Source organism: Dicentrarchus labrax, unplaced genomic scaffold (genome assembly GCF_905237075.1).
Source record: "Dicentrarchus labrax unplaced genomic scaffold, dlabrax2021, whole genome shotgun sequence".
In the NCBI taxonomy this organism is placed as follows: Eukaryota; Metazoa; Chordata; class Actinopteri; family Moronidae; genus Dicentrarchus; species Dicentrarchus labrax.
Genome location: NW_026136704.1, coordinates 10,140,169 through 10,156,643, shown reverse-complemented (window position 1 = coordinate 10,156,643; position 16,475 = coordinate 10,140,169). Strand labels below are relative to the sequence as shown.

The 16,475-nt window shown below is 40.0% G+C and overlaps 1 protein-coding gene across 2 annotated transcripts; it reads right to left on the bottom strand.

Annotated features, from left to right (window-relative positions):
* Nucleotides 1-12,429, bottom strand: mpzl3 (myelin protein zero-like 3). 2 transcript variants are annotated; one of them, XM_051397885.1, is made up of 6 exons: nt 12,204-12,429; nt 9,424-9,590; nt 4,121-4,334; nt 2,784-2,940; nt 1,578-1,647; nt 1-1,318 (listed from the first exon to the last, which is right to left on the bottom strand). In XM_051397885.1, exons 1-6 carry the CDS (start codon nt 12,271-12,273, stop codon nt 1,238-1,240), a joined length of 759 nt encoding a protein of 252 aa, XP_051253845.1. In that variant the 5' UTR covers nt 12,274-12,429; the 3' UTR covers nt 1-1,237. The 2 variants fall into 2 exon arrangements, with proteins under 2 accessions (XP_051253845.1, XP_051253846.1); XM_051397886.1 differs by having other exon boundaries at nt 1,614-1,647.
* Nucleotides 12,430-16,475: the final 4,046 nt, after the last annotated feature.

Here is a 16,475-nt window from a genome sequence, read left to right as displayed (position 1 = left end):
TTATCGTGTTTCATTGGCGGGTTTTTATTGGGTCTTTTCATGACTCTCCGAGTCCCTCGATTGCGCAGATGAAACAGATGCTGCAACAATTTGCGAGGGAAGCTCTGAGACTCCAGCCTGTCCTTAGAGTTTTTAAAGGAATATTCAACAACATTCATGAATAGTGCAACAGATCAAACAAATAGAGAGCAGAGGAGAAAATGGTGGCTGCATGCTATTAGCTTTACCAACAAATTGTCTCTGTTTGCTAACAAAGAAGCATCAATTTAAAGGAACTTATTATTTTTACTATCACAAAGTGAGCATCTTTTTAAAAAGTCATGTTCTTCCCCTCACAAAGTCAAAAGAATCCGCTCTTAAACTATTTATTCAGGCGAAAATGTTGCAAAAACATTAATCAAAGCAAAGCTGTGCATGCAAACCAAAACACATGAAATCACCATATCCATGATAGAATACATCCAACTCAACTCACACGTCCCCAAAATATACTGAGTAATAAGGTTTACTGCTGATGTTGAAATCATGATATGGTCCAGTAATGTACAGACACATATATAGAAAATATACTGTATATACAATATACTGTATAAATAGTACTGAGTGGTCACAGTTGACATTCCAAATCAAACTATTTATTTTTGGTCCAAATATTCCGGATATAACAGAAATGTTCCACTGCACCTTGACAAAGACATCCACAAAAATTTCATACAGCCGCTCTGACACACACAATAAATTAGACAAAACTCTCTCTTTCTCCTTCACAAACACAAGGTGACATATAAATCATCAAGATATAAAAAATATACATAGTGCTCATCAGTGTCAGCTTCTTACCTGTATACACAGAATAAACAAACTATATCTCATCGAGGCCACAAGCTCTAAAATGTAGGAATAAAGGCTGTTATTTCACAGCTCACTGGTATAAAAACAGTGGACTGCCTCTTGAGAAGCCTTGTGAAATTTAGAGCTTGTAGGCAAAAGGTAAATAAAAAGTATTGACACATTTTATAGTGTAAATATTATGCTGGAGATGTAAAATTCCGACTGTCTCCAGACAAAAACACAAGTATCACCACTAAAACGTAAACATCACCAAAGTGACTGGGTACGTGGTTGACTGTGGCAAAGAAGACATGAATCCAGCATTCATTTTCATTTAGTACCTCCCATACGTGAGGCACTGGTCGGTGTACATGTTGCAGTTACAGCTCTCAACCAGCAGGGTTCTCTAGCACTGAGACTCAGCATAGCCTTCATCCATAGGAGGTCTCTTTTTTATGTTGTAATACTCATCTTCATCCTCTGAGTCCTGGACAAAAGGAAAACGAGACAGTCAGATGAAGCTACATACAGACACATAGACAGAGATACACGCACAAACACAAACACACAGACCCAGGCATAAACAACTACATTGGAAAAATCAATATTTTATAAACCCTCAAGTCCTGTTGTCAGACATAGAGGGCATGTAAAATTAAACGTGAAACGGATCTGCCAGACATGTCTCCTTAAGTTATTTATAGGATGGAAGACAGTGTGATATAATGAAACGTTCTGTACTATACCATGAAATATAGGTCACAGCATGAGGCACTCCTTACTTTGTCCCCTGGTGGGTGGATGCCATACTCCTCTCTGGTGAACGCAGAATGGACAGTTAAGATGGTTAGTGATGACGACAATTACACTCAAAATTACCATGAAGAAGCCTGCCTGTAACATTTTGAAATCGTCTTTCCGTGCTCTAAAGACAGACTCAACATTTTTGCTGATATGCACCAAAAAAATATCAACAATGAATCTAGTAAAATTATTTAAACTGATTCTCACCAAGAAAAAAAAAGTTCTACACATTAAAATAACAGGTCAACATTCTGGGAAATACACCAATTCACTTTCTTGCTGAGAGTTGAATGAGAAGACTGATACTACTCATGTTTGTCCGTATGAAGCTGCAGCCAGCTGCCAATTAGCCTAGCTTAGCATAAAGACAGGTAAAAGGGGGAAACAGCTAGCCCGGCCGTGTATGATAATAAACTCCATCTTCAAGTCACTCTAAAGCTCACAAATTAATATGCTGAATCTAAAAATGTAATGTATACGATTTGTGTTAACCGGCTGCTTCATACTGAAGCATAAGCATATTTCCCAAAATGCAACAATAGGCTTTTTGTGTTGACGTGTTTCCCTGCTGTAAGAAGATATCTCATTGTGGTTTTGGGAACTAAAGAGAACCATGGAAAGAAAAGAAAAAAGATATGCAAGTAAGGCTGCAGATTAGACAGAGTGTACCTCAATGCACTAGGAAAAAATTTAAAATAAATAATGAAGCTAAAGAATGGCCAAAACAAATAATAAGTGTTAAATTGAACTCAAGCTGCTGCTCCCTGTTCACACACTGTCTATATAATTTATGCAATCTGTTAAACATGTATTACAAGTAGCCTTGGCTTGTTTAACATTCATATTCCTGTGTTCCATCAGCTAAACAAGGAAATACCAGCTCCTGTGTGACTTCAAACCACAGGGAGTAACACTGCAACACCATAAAGCAGCCTGGAGATCAGCTAATTGCAGACCTCATTGACTCATAGCACCTTTCTACCACATCCACACCCACTGAAATCAAACCTTTAACTCAAACTTTAATTCTTGTTTAATTTTCATCAAATTAGCAATCGAGAAGCACATTTATTACCATCAAAGCCTGCAACGACTATCACTGCCCCCAGGAGACCCACAGCAGTGATTGGTTGAATAAATCTACTCACCCCTCTGTGACCTCTATGGGCGATCTGTAGGCCTTCGATTGGCTGCGCTGTTTCTTGGGACAGAGCATCCGTCCAATCAGTATGAGGGTGATGATAGCGGATGGGAGGAGGATGAAAGCGAGGAGGACCGCAACATCAGAGAAGCGAATGCTGGGCGCTGGGGAGGAGGATGTAAGGTCATTAGAGACACATTAACAAGCTGTTTATGACCGTACGCACACTTGGCACCATGCCATACTCAATTACACAGACCTACACTCTACATATACACATATATAGCACATACCGGTACTGCAGTTCAACATGTGTCACTCAGCTTAGCTATAAATAATTGCTTCTTACCAATTTTAATGGTGGTGAATATATGAAAAACACTTGAACAAGACAAAAATAGTATTGTGAAAATAAAGGAATAGTTCAACATTTTTAGAAATATGCTTATTCGCTTTCTTGCACTGAAGTAGATGAAACATTGATAGCACTCGTCTTTACCTCAGCAAATATGTAGCTGGAGCCAGCAGCCTGTTAGCTTAGCGTAGCATGAACACTGTGAATGGGGAAACAGCCAGCCTGGCTCTGTCTAAAGGTGTCTAACAGCACCTCTGACACTCATCAATAAACACACTATCTTGTTTGTTAATCTACAAAAAAATTCTACAAAAAACTATAATTTGTAATGATACATGGGGTTATATGCTGAACTCTGTGTGGGCTGGAACCAAATAATAACAGAGGTTATCTCAGGACACTGAGACATCTTATGTTAGTTTAATGATTCTTTGTATGATGATAACTGTGAATTTCTATCAAAAAACTTTCAGATCAGACTGTCAAAATAGGTAACTTGGATCCGACGAGTTATCATCCACCCTACCAGCCTCTAACCATCTACACTCTGCTGACTGCAGAGGCAGGCTAATATGTGTGAGCCAATAGAGCCTTATACAGAGCCTTATGTGACAGGCTCAAGCATAAATAGACATTTGGTTTAGACTATCTACAAAATATATCTGGCAGTGGAAATTTAAACTTCTTCTCGGCCCTGTGTATACACAGTGTATAATTCATTGTGAGAAAAACCAAATCCAGACATCTGAGGTGAAATCAGGACAAGCATATATAAGGATTTAAAATCATACATGTTGAAGAGGATAAATATGATTTTACATTTAAAAATTGCATCTGAATGGGGTCATAAGAGTCTGAATCTGACTACTGTTATGTTACATGCATTCAAGGGTACACAACTGAAGCGGTTGGAGGAAGTAAAAAGGTACAAGGCTGAACATGCAGATAAAGAGCTCTGACACTGTGTGAAGGAATGAGCCCCATCTTACCCTTTGGTGTTACGGTGAGTACAGTGTGTGAAGTCGGGGACCCATGGACATCCGGAGGGTTTCTGACTGAGCACGTAAAGGTCCCATTATCGTTCAACGTGGCGTTGATCAGAGAGATGGAGGCTTCCCCACGTGCAGGGCTTCCCTGCCAACGGATACGACCAGCAAACTGACCGTCGTTTGGAGGGAACGACCGCGAGGAGAAGTGGAAAAACTGGAGAGAGATGAGACAGGGTAAAAAGAAAAAAATTATTTATTTGTATGAAAGAGATAGGTGTGGTCAAATAGAGAGAAAGCAAGGGTGTGAGATTCAATTAAGTCTGTTGGTGCTTGACTAATACAACTGGATAGGTAAGATTCGGGAGGAGCAACACCTACATAAACTGTAACTCAATGGCCGCTTCTCTTATTCACATTGCATATAATAAGAAACATCACTCTTAGATCTAACTTTTCTTGCCTAAGGGAAAGCGTCTTTTCTTTGGCTATATTGTCGACAGTAGAGTGAAGAGGGCTCCCTGATCAGTCTTGGAAATATGAATAAAAATCTCAAGGCAATTCACAAGGCAAAGAAATTCATGTGTGTGTGTATCAGTCCCACAGAGAGAGAGAATTTCAACTACAGGTACCTCGAAAACTGAATTTTTACTTTTTAGTTTAACATTTACCACAAAAGTTTGTTTTCAGTGACAAACTCGTCATTACTCCCACGTCAAGCTGACCCAGACCACTGCAAAGCACGACATCCGGAGTGGGTGGGTGGAGAAGGGGGAATGAAAATGTGGAAAATACTACAGGATATGTTTTTCACAGAGTAAACTAAGAATGTAGAGTTAGTGTTTCAGTAAGTTTCATGACACTCTGGTTAGTCACCAGTAACTTGGGCAGAAAAAATCTTCAGGTGAAAAAAACATATAAACACAAACAGAAAAGTGATTTGATGATGGTACAAGGATACAGAGAGGTTGATCCTGAGAGAAAGACGAGCAAAAGAAAGGCATTGAAAGTGGAACTGATTCAGGGTTCAGGCAGAGCTGAACACTTTATTTAATCTACTTATACACTGGTATGAATGAAAGCATCTGGACTACAGATCTTGCAGTCTGCCCAACATCCAGACTGCAACACACACCAACAGTACAGTAAGATTCTATACAGTACAGCGAGATACAATAATTTGAACTGATTCAGTGTTTCAAACGACACCAACTCGAATTGAACTGGACGACCAGAAAATAAAGCCTCACATAAGATAACGGAATACAAGTAAAGAGCCACGTAATATGAGAAGATGATCGCTACTCTTCCGGACTACATCTTGTACTGAGCTGGTTGAGTCGGATAAGGAACATAAAGACATCAAGGGGCTTTTAGATTATTTGAACGATAAGATAAGAGCTGCATGGCCTTCATCTGCACAGCAGATGGGAGTCATCGATTTCTTCTAAAAAGAAATGGCATTCAGTCAATTCATGTACCTCCTTTCATATAAGAGCTAAAAGGGCCCTATTTTATCCATCTTGGATGCACAGACTGTGGCTGTCTCCAAAAGCACCTGCCATTTTGGTCATGTATGTGCAGCAGAGCAAAGTGCCAAAGAGCTAGGTGAAGGTGAATATAGATCAGAGGGTGTGGTGAAAATTCAGCCAGTCACATAACTGATCTCATTGCTCTGAAACAGCTGTGCATCAAATCACAGTGTTGTCTGGAGGATACAAAATGTCACAATGTGAACACACAGCATCACAAATCTACATCCAGAGGCTCTGGTAATCCAGTGTCTCTCATCTAAACGGGTAGACTACAGAGTTATAACAGAGCAGTCTGGTCTGTGTAGAGGTGTGTGCTGTTATTCTGTAGCAGCCTTGTGTCATCTGCACGTGATTTAATGAAGGTAAACTCAGTAGCCGTCTGGGTGTAAAATACCACACAGATGAAGCAAATTTCAAGGTCAGAAAAATAACGGTCGGGGCGTTGCCTGCACTGGCTGTTGCACCGCCACCAAAATAGTGTTCTGAAAAGGACATCAACCCGACCACCTTCATGTTAATTAGCAGAGGGTCCTTGATGTCCAAATTCACAACCATGGGCAGCACAGGGAAAACCAATGCCATTCTTCTTTGTCCTATATTCAAGCAAACAAATGCAGCTAATAAATGGTTTACATTTTGGTATTGATAAGGATCCAAAATAAAGTAATCAAAAGTAAAAGCTTCATTTCACCAATTTAGTAGAAAAAGCTTGCTCTAAACTGAACAGAAAAATTATACATTTGTGATATAACAGTACATAAGTATGTTTACATATGCACAATTATAATAAAATAAATACATACAACAGAAGATCATGTAAATGCTAAATATGTATGTAATATACCGTGTAGGAAAAATATCTGTATATGTAAAAATGAAGAAAAATAAGCAGACTTCTATTTAGAATGTGTAAAATGTGTGTTTGCATAAGCTGCTCTCCACATGGCAAAACAGTTTATGTACAAGATCTAGGTGTAAAAATGTGCTTCAAAAAAACTGAAACGTGTATCATAACAGTTCTTTTAACAGTGCAGCATCAAGATCATGCAAAAAATGTATGCCTCGTGTGAAATATATTTATTGCCTTAAGGTTTACACACAAGGCAACAATGTCAACAAGGATAACTTGCCCTTCAATTAACTGAAGCAAACACAGAATCATCTGAACAATCACTGACACTGATATGCTTTTATGGTTTTACAACAGCGTGTCTGCATTTTTCTGAGCAACTGATTGTATGCCTGGCAGAGAACAGTCACCGCCCTGCGCGGTCACTCATCCAATGGATGATCACTGGAGGACTTGGCAGAGCTCTGCCTAAAGGAGAGCAGCTTGAAGTCACCATATAAGAGTCTGTCTGGAAACAAACATTAGACCTACTGATCCTTTTAAACTCATAAGAAAAGCTGCAGCAATGTTGGCTTGTTTTCCCATGGGGCCACCGATTCCATAAATCTGTTTGATAATTTAGACAAAAGCTTCCACTGACTTGACAAACATAAAAACAGTGCCTAACTGAAGTTTTAGATCATCTTAATAGATTTATTTTTAACATTATTCAGCAGAATTCAATTGCCAAAACCTCCAATTACCATCAGCTCCCACTGATATTTGATTGAACATTCAGCCTCTCTTCTCCAATCTGCAAAATTAATTCTCATCAGGACTGAGGTAATTATGCAGGCCACTGAAGCACTGCAGCAATTCAGATTGACACTAAAGCTTTGGCTGCAAAATTATATTTTCTGATGGAGCTTTTCACATGCTTATTCATGGTCTTTCCCAGTGTGATATACGGCCGGGGACACACAAGCCAATAATGCAGCCAGAAGTGCTAATGAAATTGGATGGAAAGTAAATGAAGGCTTAGAAATAGAAATGAGAAACTTCCAGACTTGGTCCCATCTATGGGCTGTATCAAGAAACTGCCACACATTATTCATCTGTGATAAAGAGAACAAACTAGTTAGGCTGGGTCGAAAACACCAGTGGGGTTTTTCCTTAGGTAGTGACTGACACACCTATGTGAAGTAATACCACACTATCTGCTGACTGACACACACGTGCATACACACTCCGACACCCTCTCAGTATGTACCAAGTTCTCCCCCCCGACACACTTTGAGACCAGACAACTGCATCTTAATGACTAAACCAACAGCACTCCATACTATCAGAGCCAGAAAACATTAGCCTCCACTTAACTCTGAGTGCTCCTATAGGAAATGCAGGCATATAGGGTTGCAACTACCACACTAAGGATTCCCATGGTCCAAATGCAATTACATAGAACCACACCTGATGGGTATCTTCAAGTACAAATGGAACTGCTTAAATCATGTGGTGGATTTTTAGTGGATCAGTCACTGAAACTGAACCCAGAGTGTGCAGGGTTAGAGGACTGAGTGCAGTTATGGGTTGAGATGGATACATCTGAAGGCATTTTGAACAAGACCACGAAAGCACCACATAGGAAGGGGTATTATGGTAGCTGACCAGCAGTGGTTTCCTGTGGAGGCTTACACAAGACACAAAGGCTGGGGTTGAATCTCATTGGGTAAAATCATAGATGCTGATCAATCAAACTTATTGGTGCATATGGTATCTGCAATAAACTGAGACTGACCTGAGTTTGCCTCTTAGCACAGGTGGGTTCAGAAATCAAGAGCAGTCAAGGTAGTCAAAATGCAAATAAAGAAACCAGACATTCAAACAAGGCATGTTTGTACAGCATGAGCAATGGAAGTCACGTACCTCCATGATGAAAACATTCTGTGTGAGTTCTTAAAAATTAAACGTTCCATACACATTAGACAATTTAAAACCATTGTTTTCACAGATTATTTTCTCGATTAATAGACTAATCATTTAGTCCACAAAATGTTAGAAAATGTTTGTTTACAGTCACAAGTTTTAACTATTAATACTGGGTTTTTACAATGTCAGTGGTTAATGAGAATCTGTATTACTCCATATAAGTTATATAAATTCAATCCAAACATCCTAGACCAGATCAAGTATAAGGAAGATAAAGGGAAACTATGTTACTGTTACTGTCAAAATGTCCTGTTAACAAAAGATTTTTGGAAGAAAGTGATGTTTTCCTTTGTTGTATAGTTAACTACTATCGGCCTTTGTGCCCCAAGTTATGATTAGTCTGTATTTTTGCATGAAGAAAAAGTTACATATTACATACAAGTACAAATTAAGAAAGTCTGGACAAACTGTACACCATCATTAGTATTCCTTTTTGTATTAAATTATTCATCTATTTAGAATATTTCGTTATATGTAATTTTACGTTGTTACTGTATGTAGATGTATATATGTATGTATAAGTATATTATGTGGGTTTTTTGCCGTCATTTTTTATATATCTGACAGTTACAAAACAGAATGCAGAGGAAATAAATTGTGCAATATGTCTACACAGTTTCCCAGAACACAAGTAGACATGTGCTAACAAATTTCAATGGGCAACTTGCACAGCATCAGCATTTAGCTGGTGCACTGCACAGCGTCACCTTCCTTGTTCTCTTGTACACTGACCTGTAAAGTATAGGTGAATATATCAAACGAATCAATCAGTGTGTTTTATAGAGAATGTTTTGCCCAAAAGAAAGAAAGTGAACTCACCAATACAAGTTACATTTTGAATTGACAGCAACTGCCTGTTCAATCAAAACCTACATGTTCATTTTAACAACTGCTGTAACCTTGCCTATAATGCAGCCCTGTTCACGCAGTAATTCTGATATATGTATACTCACTGTTTGGGGCGGCCCTCCACTCTGGGGCCTATAGGACCAGTCCACAGTCATCTTGCTGGTCGGCCTACTGGTGGAAGAGAAAGTGCAGGACATTGTGACGGTGTCCCCTTTAGACGCATGGAGCTCTGCTGGCGTACTCACTGTGATGGAGGAGACTAGGGAAGGGTCTGGTGGTGAAATGAAAAAGAAAGGAAGAATGAGAAAATGGAGTGGAAAAGGGAGTGGAGGGGAAATAGACAAAGAGAAAGGAAGACACGTTGTGAATGACATTTTACTTTGTTTTCACTTGCTGTAAGCAAAATAGTCAATGAAAAACCTGATAGCGACCACAAATGTGCCAACATTGTGGTGGGATGAAAGCGACAGCACAGCAAATTCCATCTGGCAGACACTGAACTGAGAGACAGTCCAATACATGTTTCTCACCAGTCTCTCTTGTTGTATTTGACATGCTACACATCTGTCTAATAGTGGCCTTCAACCAGCAGTAAAGCTAAATCCCTGTGTCTTGGACATTTTTCATTATCACTTCATTCAGAATCCCAAGGGAGGCACGGCCAGTGTCCCAAAAACAAAAAGGACTTGGGAGCTTCCTTGACTGGACTAATGCAAACATTAGATACATATCAGTTATTCAGGCCATGATCACTTAGTTCAGCTGCACATATGGACATACAGTAGAAGAGTCTACAGCCACGCTACCTTCTCTGTGAGGGTGTACTTACAGGCACAGCTGTGCTTTGAGCGAAATGCTAACGTCAGCATATTAACATGCTTACAGTGACGCTGCTAAAATGCTGATAGTAGATAATGTTTATCAGACTTACCATCTTAGTTTGTGTGTAAGAATGCTAACATTTGCTAATTAGAAGCAAACACAAAGTGCAGCTGAGGCTCATGGGAATGTCACTAGTTTTGCAAGTATTTGTCATAAACCAAAGAATTGGACCAATTTCTAATTTTGACCTGATGAAAGCACTAGATAAAAAGTTAGGGGATCTCCAAAGCTGTTGAAATGTATCATCTCAGGACCTTTAATATCTATGGGACATTTCAGAGAATTGTCAAGATATTTCACTCAAAACCAAATATGTCCACCCCATGTCGGCATCAGGGGAAAAGCCACGAGATCACCAAGTTCATGTGGATTCATCCTCGGGGAACAATGGATATCTGTACAAAATATTGTGCCAATCCATCTAATAGACACCAATGTGTTTCACTGTGAAAGCTGTGATCTTTTGGTGACTCTGAGAAAAAGCATAGGATCTTCAAAGTCAATAGAATTTATCCTCTCTTGACCTTTAATATGTGTAGCAAATTTTACAGCAATCCACTGAGATGTTTCAGTCATCACACCAGTTAGCAGAAAACAAATCATAATGTCTCACCCTCCCTCTGGCCTTTAACATGAACACATCATGGTAAACTGACTTCATTTGCATGTCAACACCTCATTAGTGACATAAGTTGTTTTTCAGGGCATAAATGAAACAGTCCTCCATTTCAAAGCAAAGGCCTCCAACCGCCTTCAGCCCCACTATCGGCTGGCATATCCGATAGACTGACACCACTGGTTCCATCTTAAAGCCGCGATAAGGACAAAGTTTATCTTACACTAAAGAGCGTAAGAGATATCATGTGACCTGCCCGATTCATCTACAGAGACCCTGGGGTGAGCGAGTCGACAACAGGAACAAAGCTATCTCTTCATAAAAGTGAAAATCAGGCAGCAGAGCCTTGAAAGCTGAACTGCTCTTGAACTTGAAAACATGATATTAATTGGTGGTTGGATAGCAAAGTTGGCAGCTCATCAGTTGCCATGTTGACACCCAAGTCCTACAAGATGCCTGGATGTAAAATGGAGAGTCAGAGGGAAGACGATATGATATTGTGATGGTTTCCTTGCTGTCCTGGTGTGACCCTGGCAGGAAAAATTAGCTACATGTGTATATCCTGGCAGTCAGTGTGTTCTGGGATCAACACAGTGATACGAATCAGTGTCAACAACATCATGATGCCTGTGTTCTAAATAAACCAGCAGCACACAGTAGCCATTACTGTAACTTCCATTTGTATTCCCTCAATAACAGGTTAGAGGCTTTCAGAGGGTGGAAAACAACTACCCACAGTTCAAAGCCATGTTTGTAATGTACTTGGCATAAAGACAGTGCTCTTAACTTACTGCATACCAGTTGTCAGAACCCTTCTGAGCCTGGCTTTTTACACTGGCCTGACATAGAACCATGTCCTCCTGTATACACAGTGGCAGCCAGCTGGTTTATATACACTATTTTTAACTATTCACATAAAATTCAGTCATTAATTGACGGGACATACAACTTTAAATGTGTCTGAGTTCAGTACAACTTTAATTTAACACCTTTATGTTTTATTCCCCTGTGGTTATCATACATACTACATATTAGCGCTCTCTTTCTCAAGCAGGAGTAATGTTACTTCGTTAATGAGCGACAAATTAAACATGGGCAGCCTTATCATGGCGGTAGACAGGGTTTCCATGTTGTAGAACTTTTTCCAGTAGGCCTGTCATTCCTTTGAGTTGTGTGTGGAAATGAACCGTGAGTTAACTTTACAGAACATCCAAACTGTACCAAAAGTTCGACATTATTATCGAAAAAAGCTCTGGCCAGCCGTCTGCTTGCTTGTTGCTAGCAGTACCAGCCTACAAGAGCTAACAGTGAGCTTTATGAAGGCAGAGTTTCGGTCTGCTGTAACTTGAGTTGAAACACGGAGACATGGAAGCGCAGTTTACTCACCGAAAAAGCCGACCAGATACAGCAGCAAAACGATATTCAGGTGGGTATTCCCATGGCGCGGTCGACGCATTTTACAGTGTGAGAAGGGATTTACTCGAAAGACGATTAAAAAAAAAAAAGTCAAAGTTGCGTCAAAGCTCCGGTAAAATTCCGTCCATAGTCTATTTGGTCATGACTCAGTGTCTCCGTGGCGTCAGCAGCAGACTGCGGGCTGACTGTCTACCTGACAAACAGGTGTATCAGGAAGTGGAGCTGTAGGATCAGTGGGAGCAAAACAACACAGCTCTTTCAAGTTGAAATTAAGTGAAACCACCCGATGAAAGATGGAAAACGATTATTGTACGACTAGTTTGTAGTGGCAGTGTGCTTATAATTAAAACGTTGGGAGGTTATCGCACTGTATATTTCTACCAAATACTTGTACATAAGTTACTGTAAAGAGACTCATATTTAAAAGGGACTGGAGTGTAACAATAGACTCATTTTTGAAACATCACAGCCAGTTGTCATTGGAGTATGTAATAAGTCCTAATGGAGCCACTGAGGAAACTGTAGTAATAATAGTCCTGTTTTTTTAGGTCATTAGGCTACAGCTAAATTCATTTTAATGACATTGTCAGGAGCTGTACATGTGGTAAAATAATAGTAATAATAACTCTTCTCAGAATAAAGTGGCAAAGCGTTTTTGTATGTGTGAATTAAGTTATGATTGAAGATAGTGATACTTCAACTTCTAGATAATGATGTTGATGATGAGCGTGAGACTGTGGAGCCAAAGTGAAACTATATTAAAGTATAATACTTTCTCTTTGCACATCTCCCTCCGCTCACATGACCCCTCTGTGTGGAGGCCTGAGGCCCAGTCCTCCCATTATCTCCCCAGCCGGTCTCTGTATAAAACCATAGACGCTCTAGTGGGACTCCCCTGCTATTTCTAGGCATATTACTCTACTATCCCTGTCCCCGATCTCCTGTCTTTACTGTTGTAATTAACTCTAATGGGAGAAGGTATTTGTTTTTCTAGCCTTTGCGAGTTCACTTTGGTGTAATGCATTATCTCTCCACTATGTGTTTATACAGAGTCCTTTTGAAGTTTATTTTTGCTTTTATTTGGTCTGGAGGATTGTCAGTTCCATCCTTACATCCATCTGGTCTGCCAGGAGCGTTTCCTCCGTTCTGACAACAGAGATGCTGTAGACGTGTTGCATAACCTCATTTCATTTCATGACACATCAGAGGATATCGAATGAGAGCAGCAGCATCCTTTTATTACTCTGGGCCTTGCTCCCTCAAATACACAGTGTATGTATCAGATGTGTGTCTAATCTGATTCAGAATTACAAACTATAACACTGGATATTTTATTTGGAGTTGAATACTTAACAGCATGGTGCCACAGGAGAAAAAAAAAACAAATTTCTAAGTAAATAATCCCTTGTGCAAAAACTAATTTGATGTAGAGTTAATGAGTTTGAGGGAAATGCTTGTTCCTTCTTAAACATTGCACACTAACTTGATTAAAATGAAAAAGCGGCTGTGCCTAGAGGCTAGTAGGGGAGTGTGAAAAGTAGGATTATCATACAATAAATAGAAATTGCTCTATGGGAATCACTGTATAACTAACTTCTAATTTACTACAGTCAATGTGAAAGTGATTCCCATGAGAAAGGGTCAGGACAGCGAGATTCAGGTGAAAGCAATGTTTTATCACTTTTTACCACATGATGCACACATCATGTTTGGCTCGTAATTGCAAAATCTCTGTCGATGCCCGCTCTGATGTGAGATAAAGATGTAGAGCCAGGCACCCGCTTGCTCCTCCCTGCATCCATTCACAAGCACAGTGTTTGTATTGTATCTGTTAACAATGTTATGTAACAGTTCCCACTCTGGGGCAGGGATACCGCTTCTTGGATAATAGATGCTGAGTTACAGGACTTGCCTTACCTGGGAGCATTCACCACTTTTGCGTTCCACAGAATCCGATTGTATTAACTATACTATATAATCTGCCTGAGTTTGACAGAGTCTCCCCATCCTCTGTTGGAAGATAGAGTCTTATGCCTCTTACCTGGGTATACTCTCACACACACACCATTGCATTGTGTCGTGCATTGTGTGTGAACACAGGGGCTCTCTGTCTGGTTACAGTAGTGTGGTCTCAGTTTCGGCTGAAATCGTCTCAGTCACAATGAAGGCTCTCCCCACTTACTGGCTTTCTGGCGACTCTGGTCAACAAGAGACCTGTTCTTCTGTTGTCAACACTGTAGGGGACTAATAAAGGTGGTTTAAATTGTTGGGGCCAGACGGTGTATGTAACCATTATCCTTTAGCCTAAAACATGAGAGTCCTTCTGCCTTTTCATCAGTTTATGTGCACTCCATGCACTGAATAGTTGATGAAAGTTGTGTCTGCTGCACTCCAATAGATTTGATGTACTTTAAAGGCTTCACATGCAGAGAAACTTTTCTCCGGCCTTTCACAAACAAGTATGACAGCATTACTCATTAGCCTCAGTGGCTATAGGAGGCCCTCCTCTATACAGTACACTGAGGCAAATAAAGCTGACTCTCCACCTTCAGACTGAATGGATTAACTGCAGTGTTTGAGTGCATATGTGGGTGTGTGTATGTGTGTAGGCACATGTTGAAAACTACAGTCATCAACATAAGTCACAGTGTGACATTCAGTCGTATACTTACATACCAGTGAGCTGATTTGTTTTCTGTTTCTGTCGTGCCAAGCCTGTGTGTGTGTTTGTGTGTGTTTGTGTGTTCCTATGTGAGTAGGAATTCAGTATTGCGCCAGGTACAAGCCATCCTGAGGTGTGGAATGCAGGCTGAAAAGAGAGATGAAGATAACCAAGTAGGAGAGAGAGTAAGAAGGACATATCTTATCTTTGGTAAATGTTTCCCCGCTCTTCCTTTTTAAAACATTTTGCCTATTCTTTATAGAAATGATTTACGTGTGTTGCAACAATGAACATATTGTGGTAGAAGATTTCTTATGAAATGAGTCATGAGCAAGGAATTGTTGAGAACACCTCTCCCAGGAGTTTGGCGCACATTACCTGCTTACATCCTGTAGGCACAACAATAAGACAGATGACGAGACAAAAACCCTACTGGACTCAAGCAGAAAATTCTTCAATCAATGATTTCAACATTCAATATGTTCCTTTTTTTATTTGCTAAAGTGCCAAAGCCATCATCAGGACAAAGTGTAGGTGTTGGGAACAACAGCAGCAAATGTCAGTGTTGAATGTTTAATTTATGTCCTTTCCCTCAATATGCACTCCTACATTCTGCTTTTTGGCAACCACAAGAGGACGGGCATGAACTTGCTGCACGCAGATGTGGTTCTGTTTGTGTGTCTGGGTGGAGAGAGTGATGGCAACAGTCATATTCTTCACTCAGAATGCAAAGTGTTCTGTGTGCACTGCATTTTGGTCTGTTCAGGATGCTGTTGCTGCAGAAAATAGCATACCTGCTTTTCTTACAACAGAATGGAAAGTTTAAGATTTAAGTCTGACATGCTCTGTTCTATTGTCTGAATTAACAGTGACAGGCTTTAGTAATCGCTTATATAAATAAGCCCTGAACACCACCCACGGTTGATTACTGAAGTGGCAGAATTATTTGGTGACCAGTGAGTAATTAACACAAGCTTTGGTGATACAAATGAGATTATCTGGAGACTCCACTGTTGTTTTATCAGTTCAACACTAGTGGCCTTTCTCTATAACAAAATGTAATTATTTAGCTTGGATAAACACACTCCTCCCGCCCACCCTATCCCTCTTTTTAGTGTTTGTAAACCCCGCTCTGCCCCCGACTACACACACTCACACACAGAGACACTTAAGGTTTGTCAGTCAGTAACTAAAGCTGCACCCACTGGGACAGACTTTGATCAATGCACACAAATAGGCGCACACACACACACACGTACACAAAGGTAGAGTAACATATTCATAGTCATGAACAATCTTATCCAACAAACAAGCAAACCGACTGAAGTCACAGAGGCAGGCATAAGCATATTGGACCTACAACAAATTAAACAAGGATTCACTGCAGCAGTGCTTACAGGTAAACAAGTGAAGGGCTCTGCAGACAGACTCACCATAAACACACAACTGAAGGCAGTGCATTAAAGATAATGATGCATAATAAATGATGGATAACAAGATCCCTCTGTTACATAATAGATGAGTTATATCAAATATTGCAAAGTTGTGTGTGATTAGTTTGTTTCAGTGTCAGATCACCT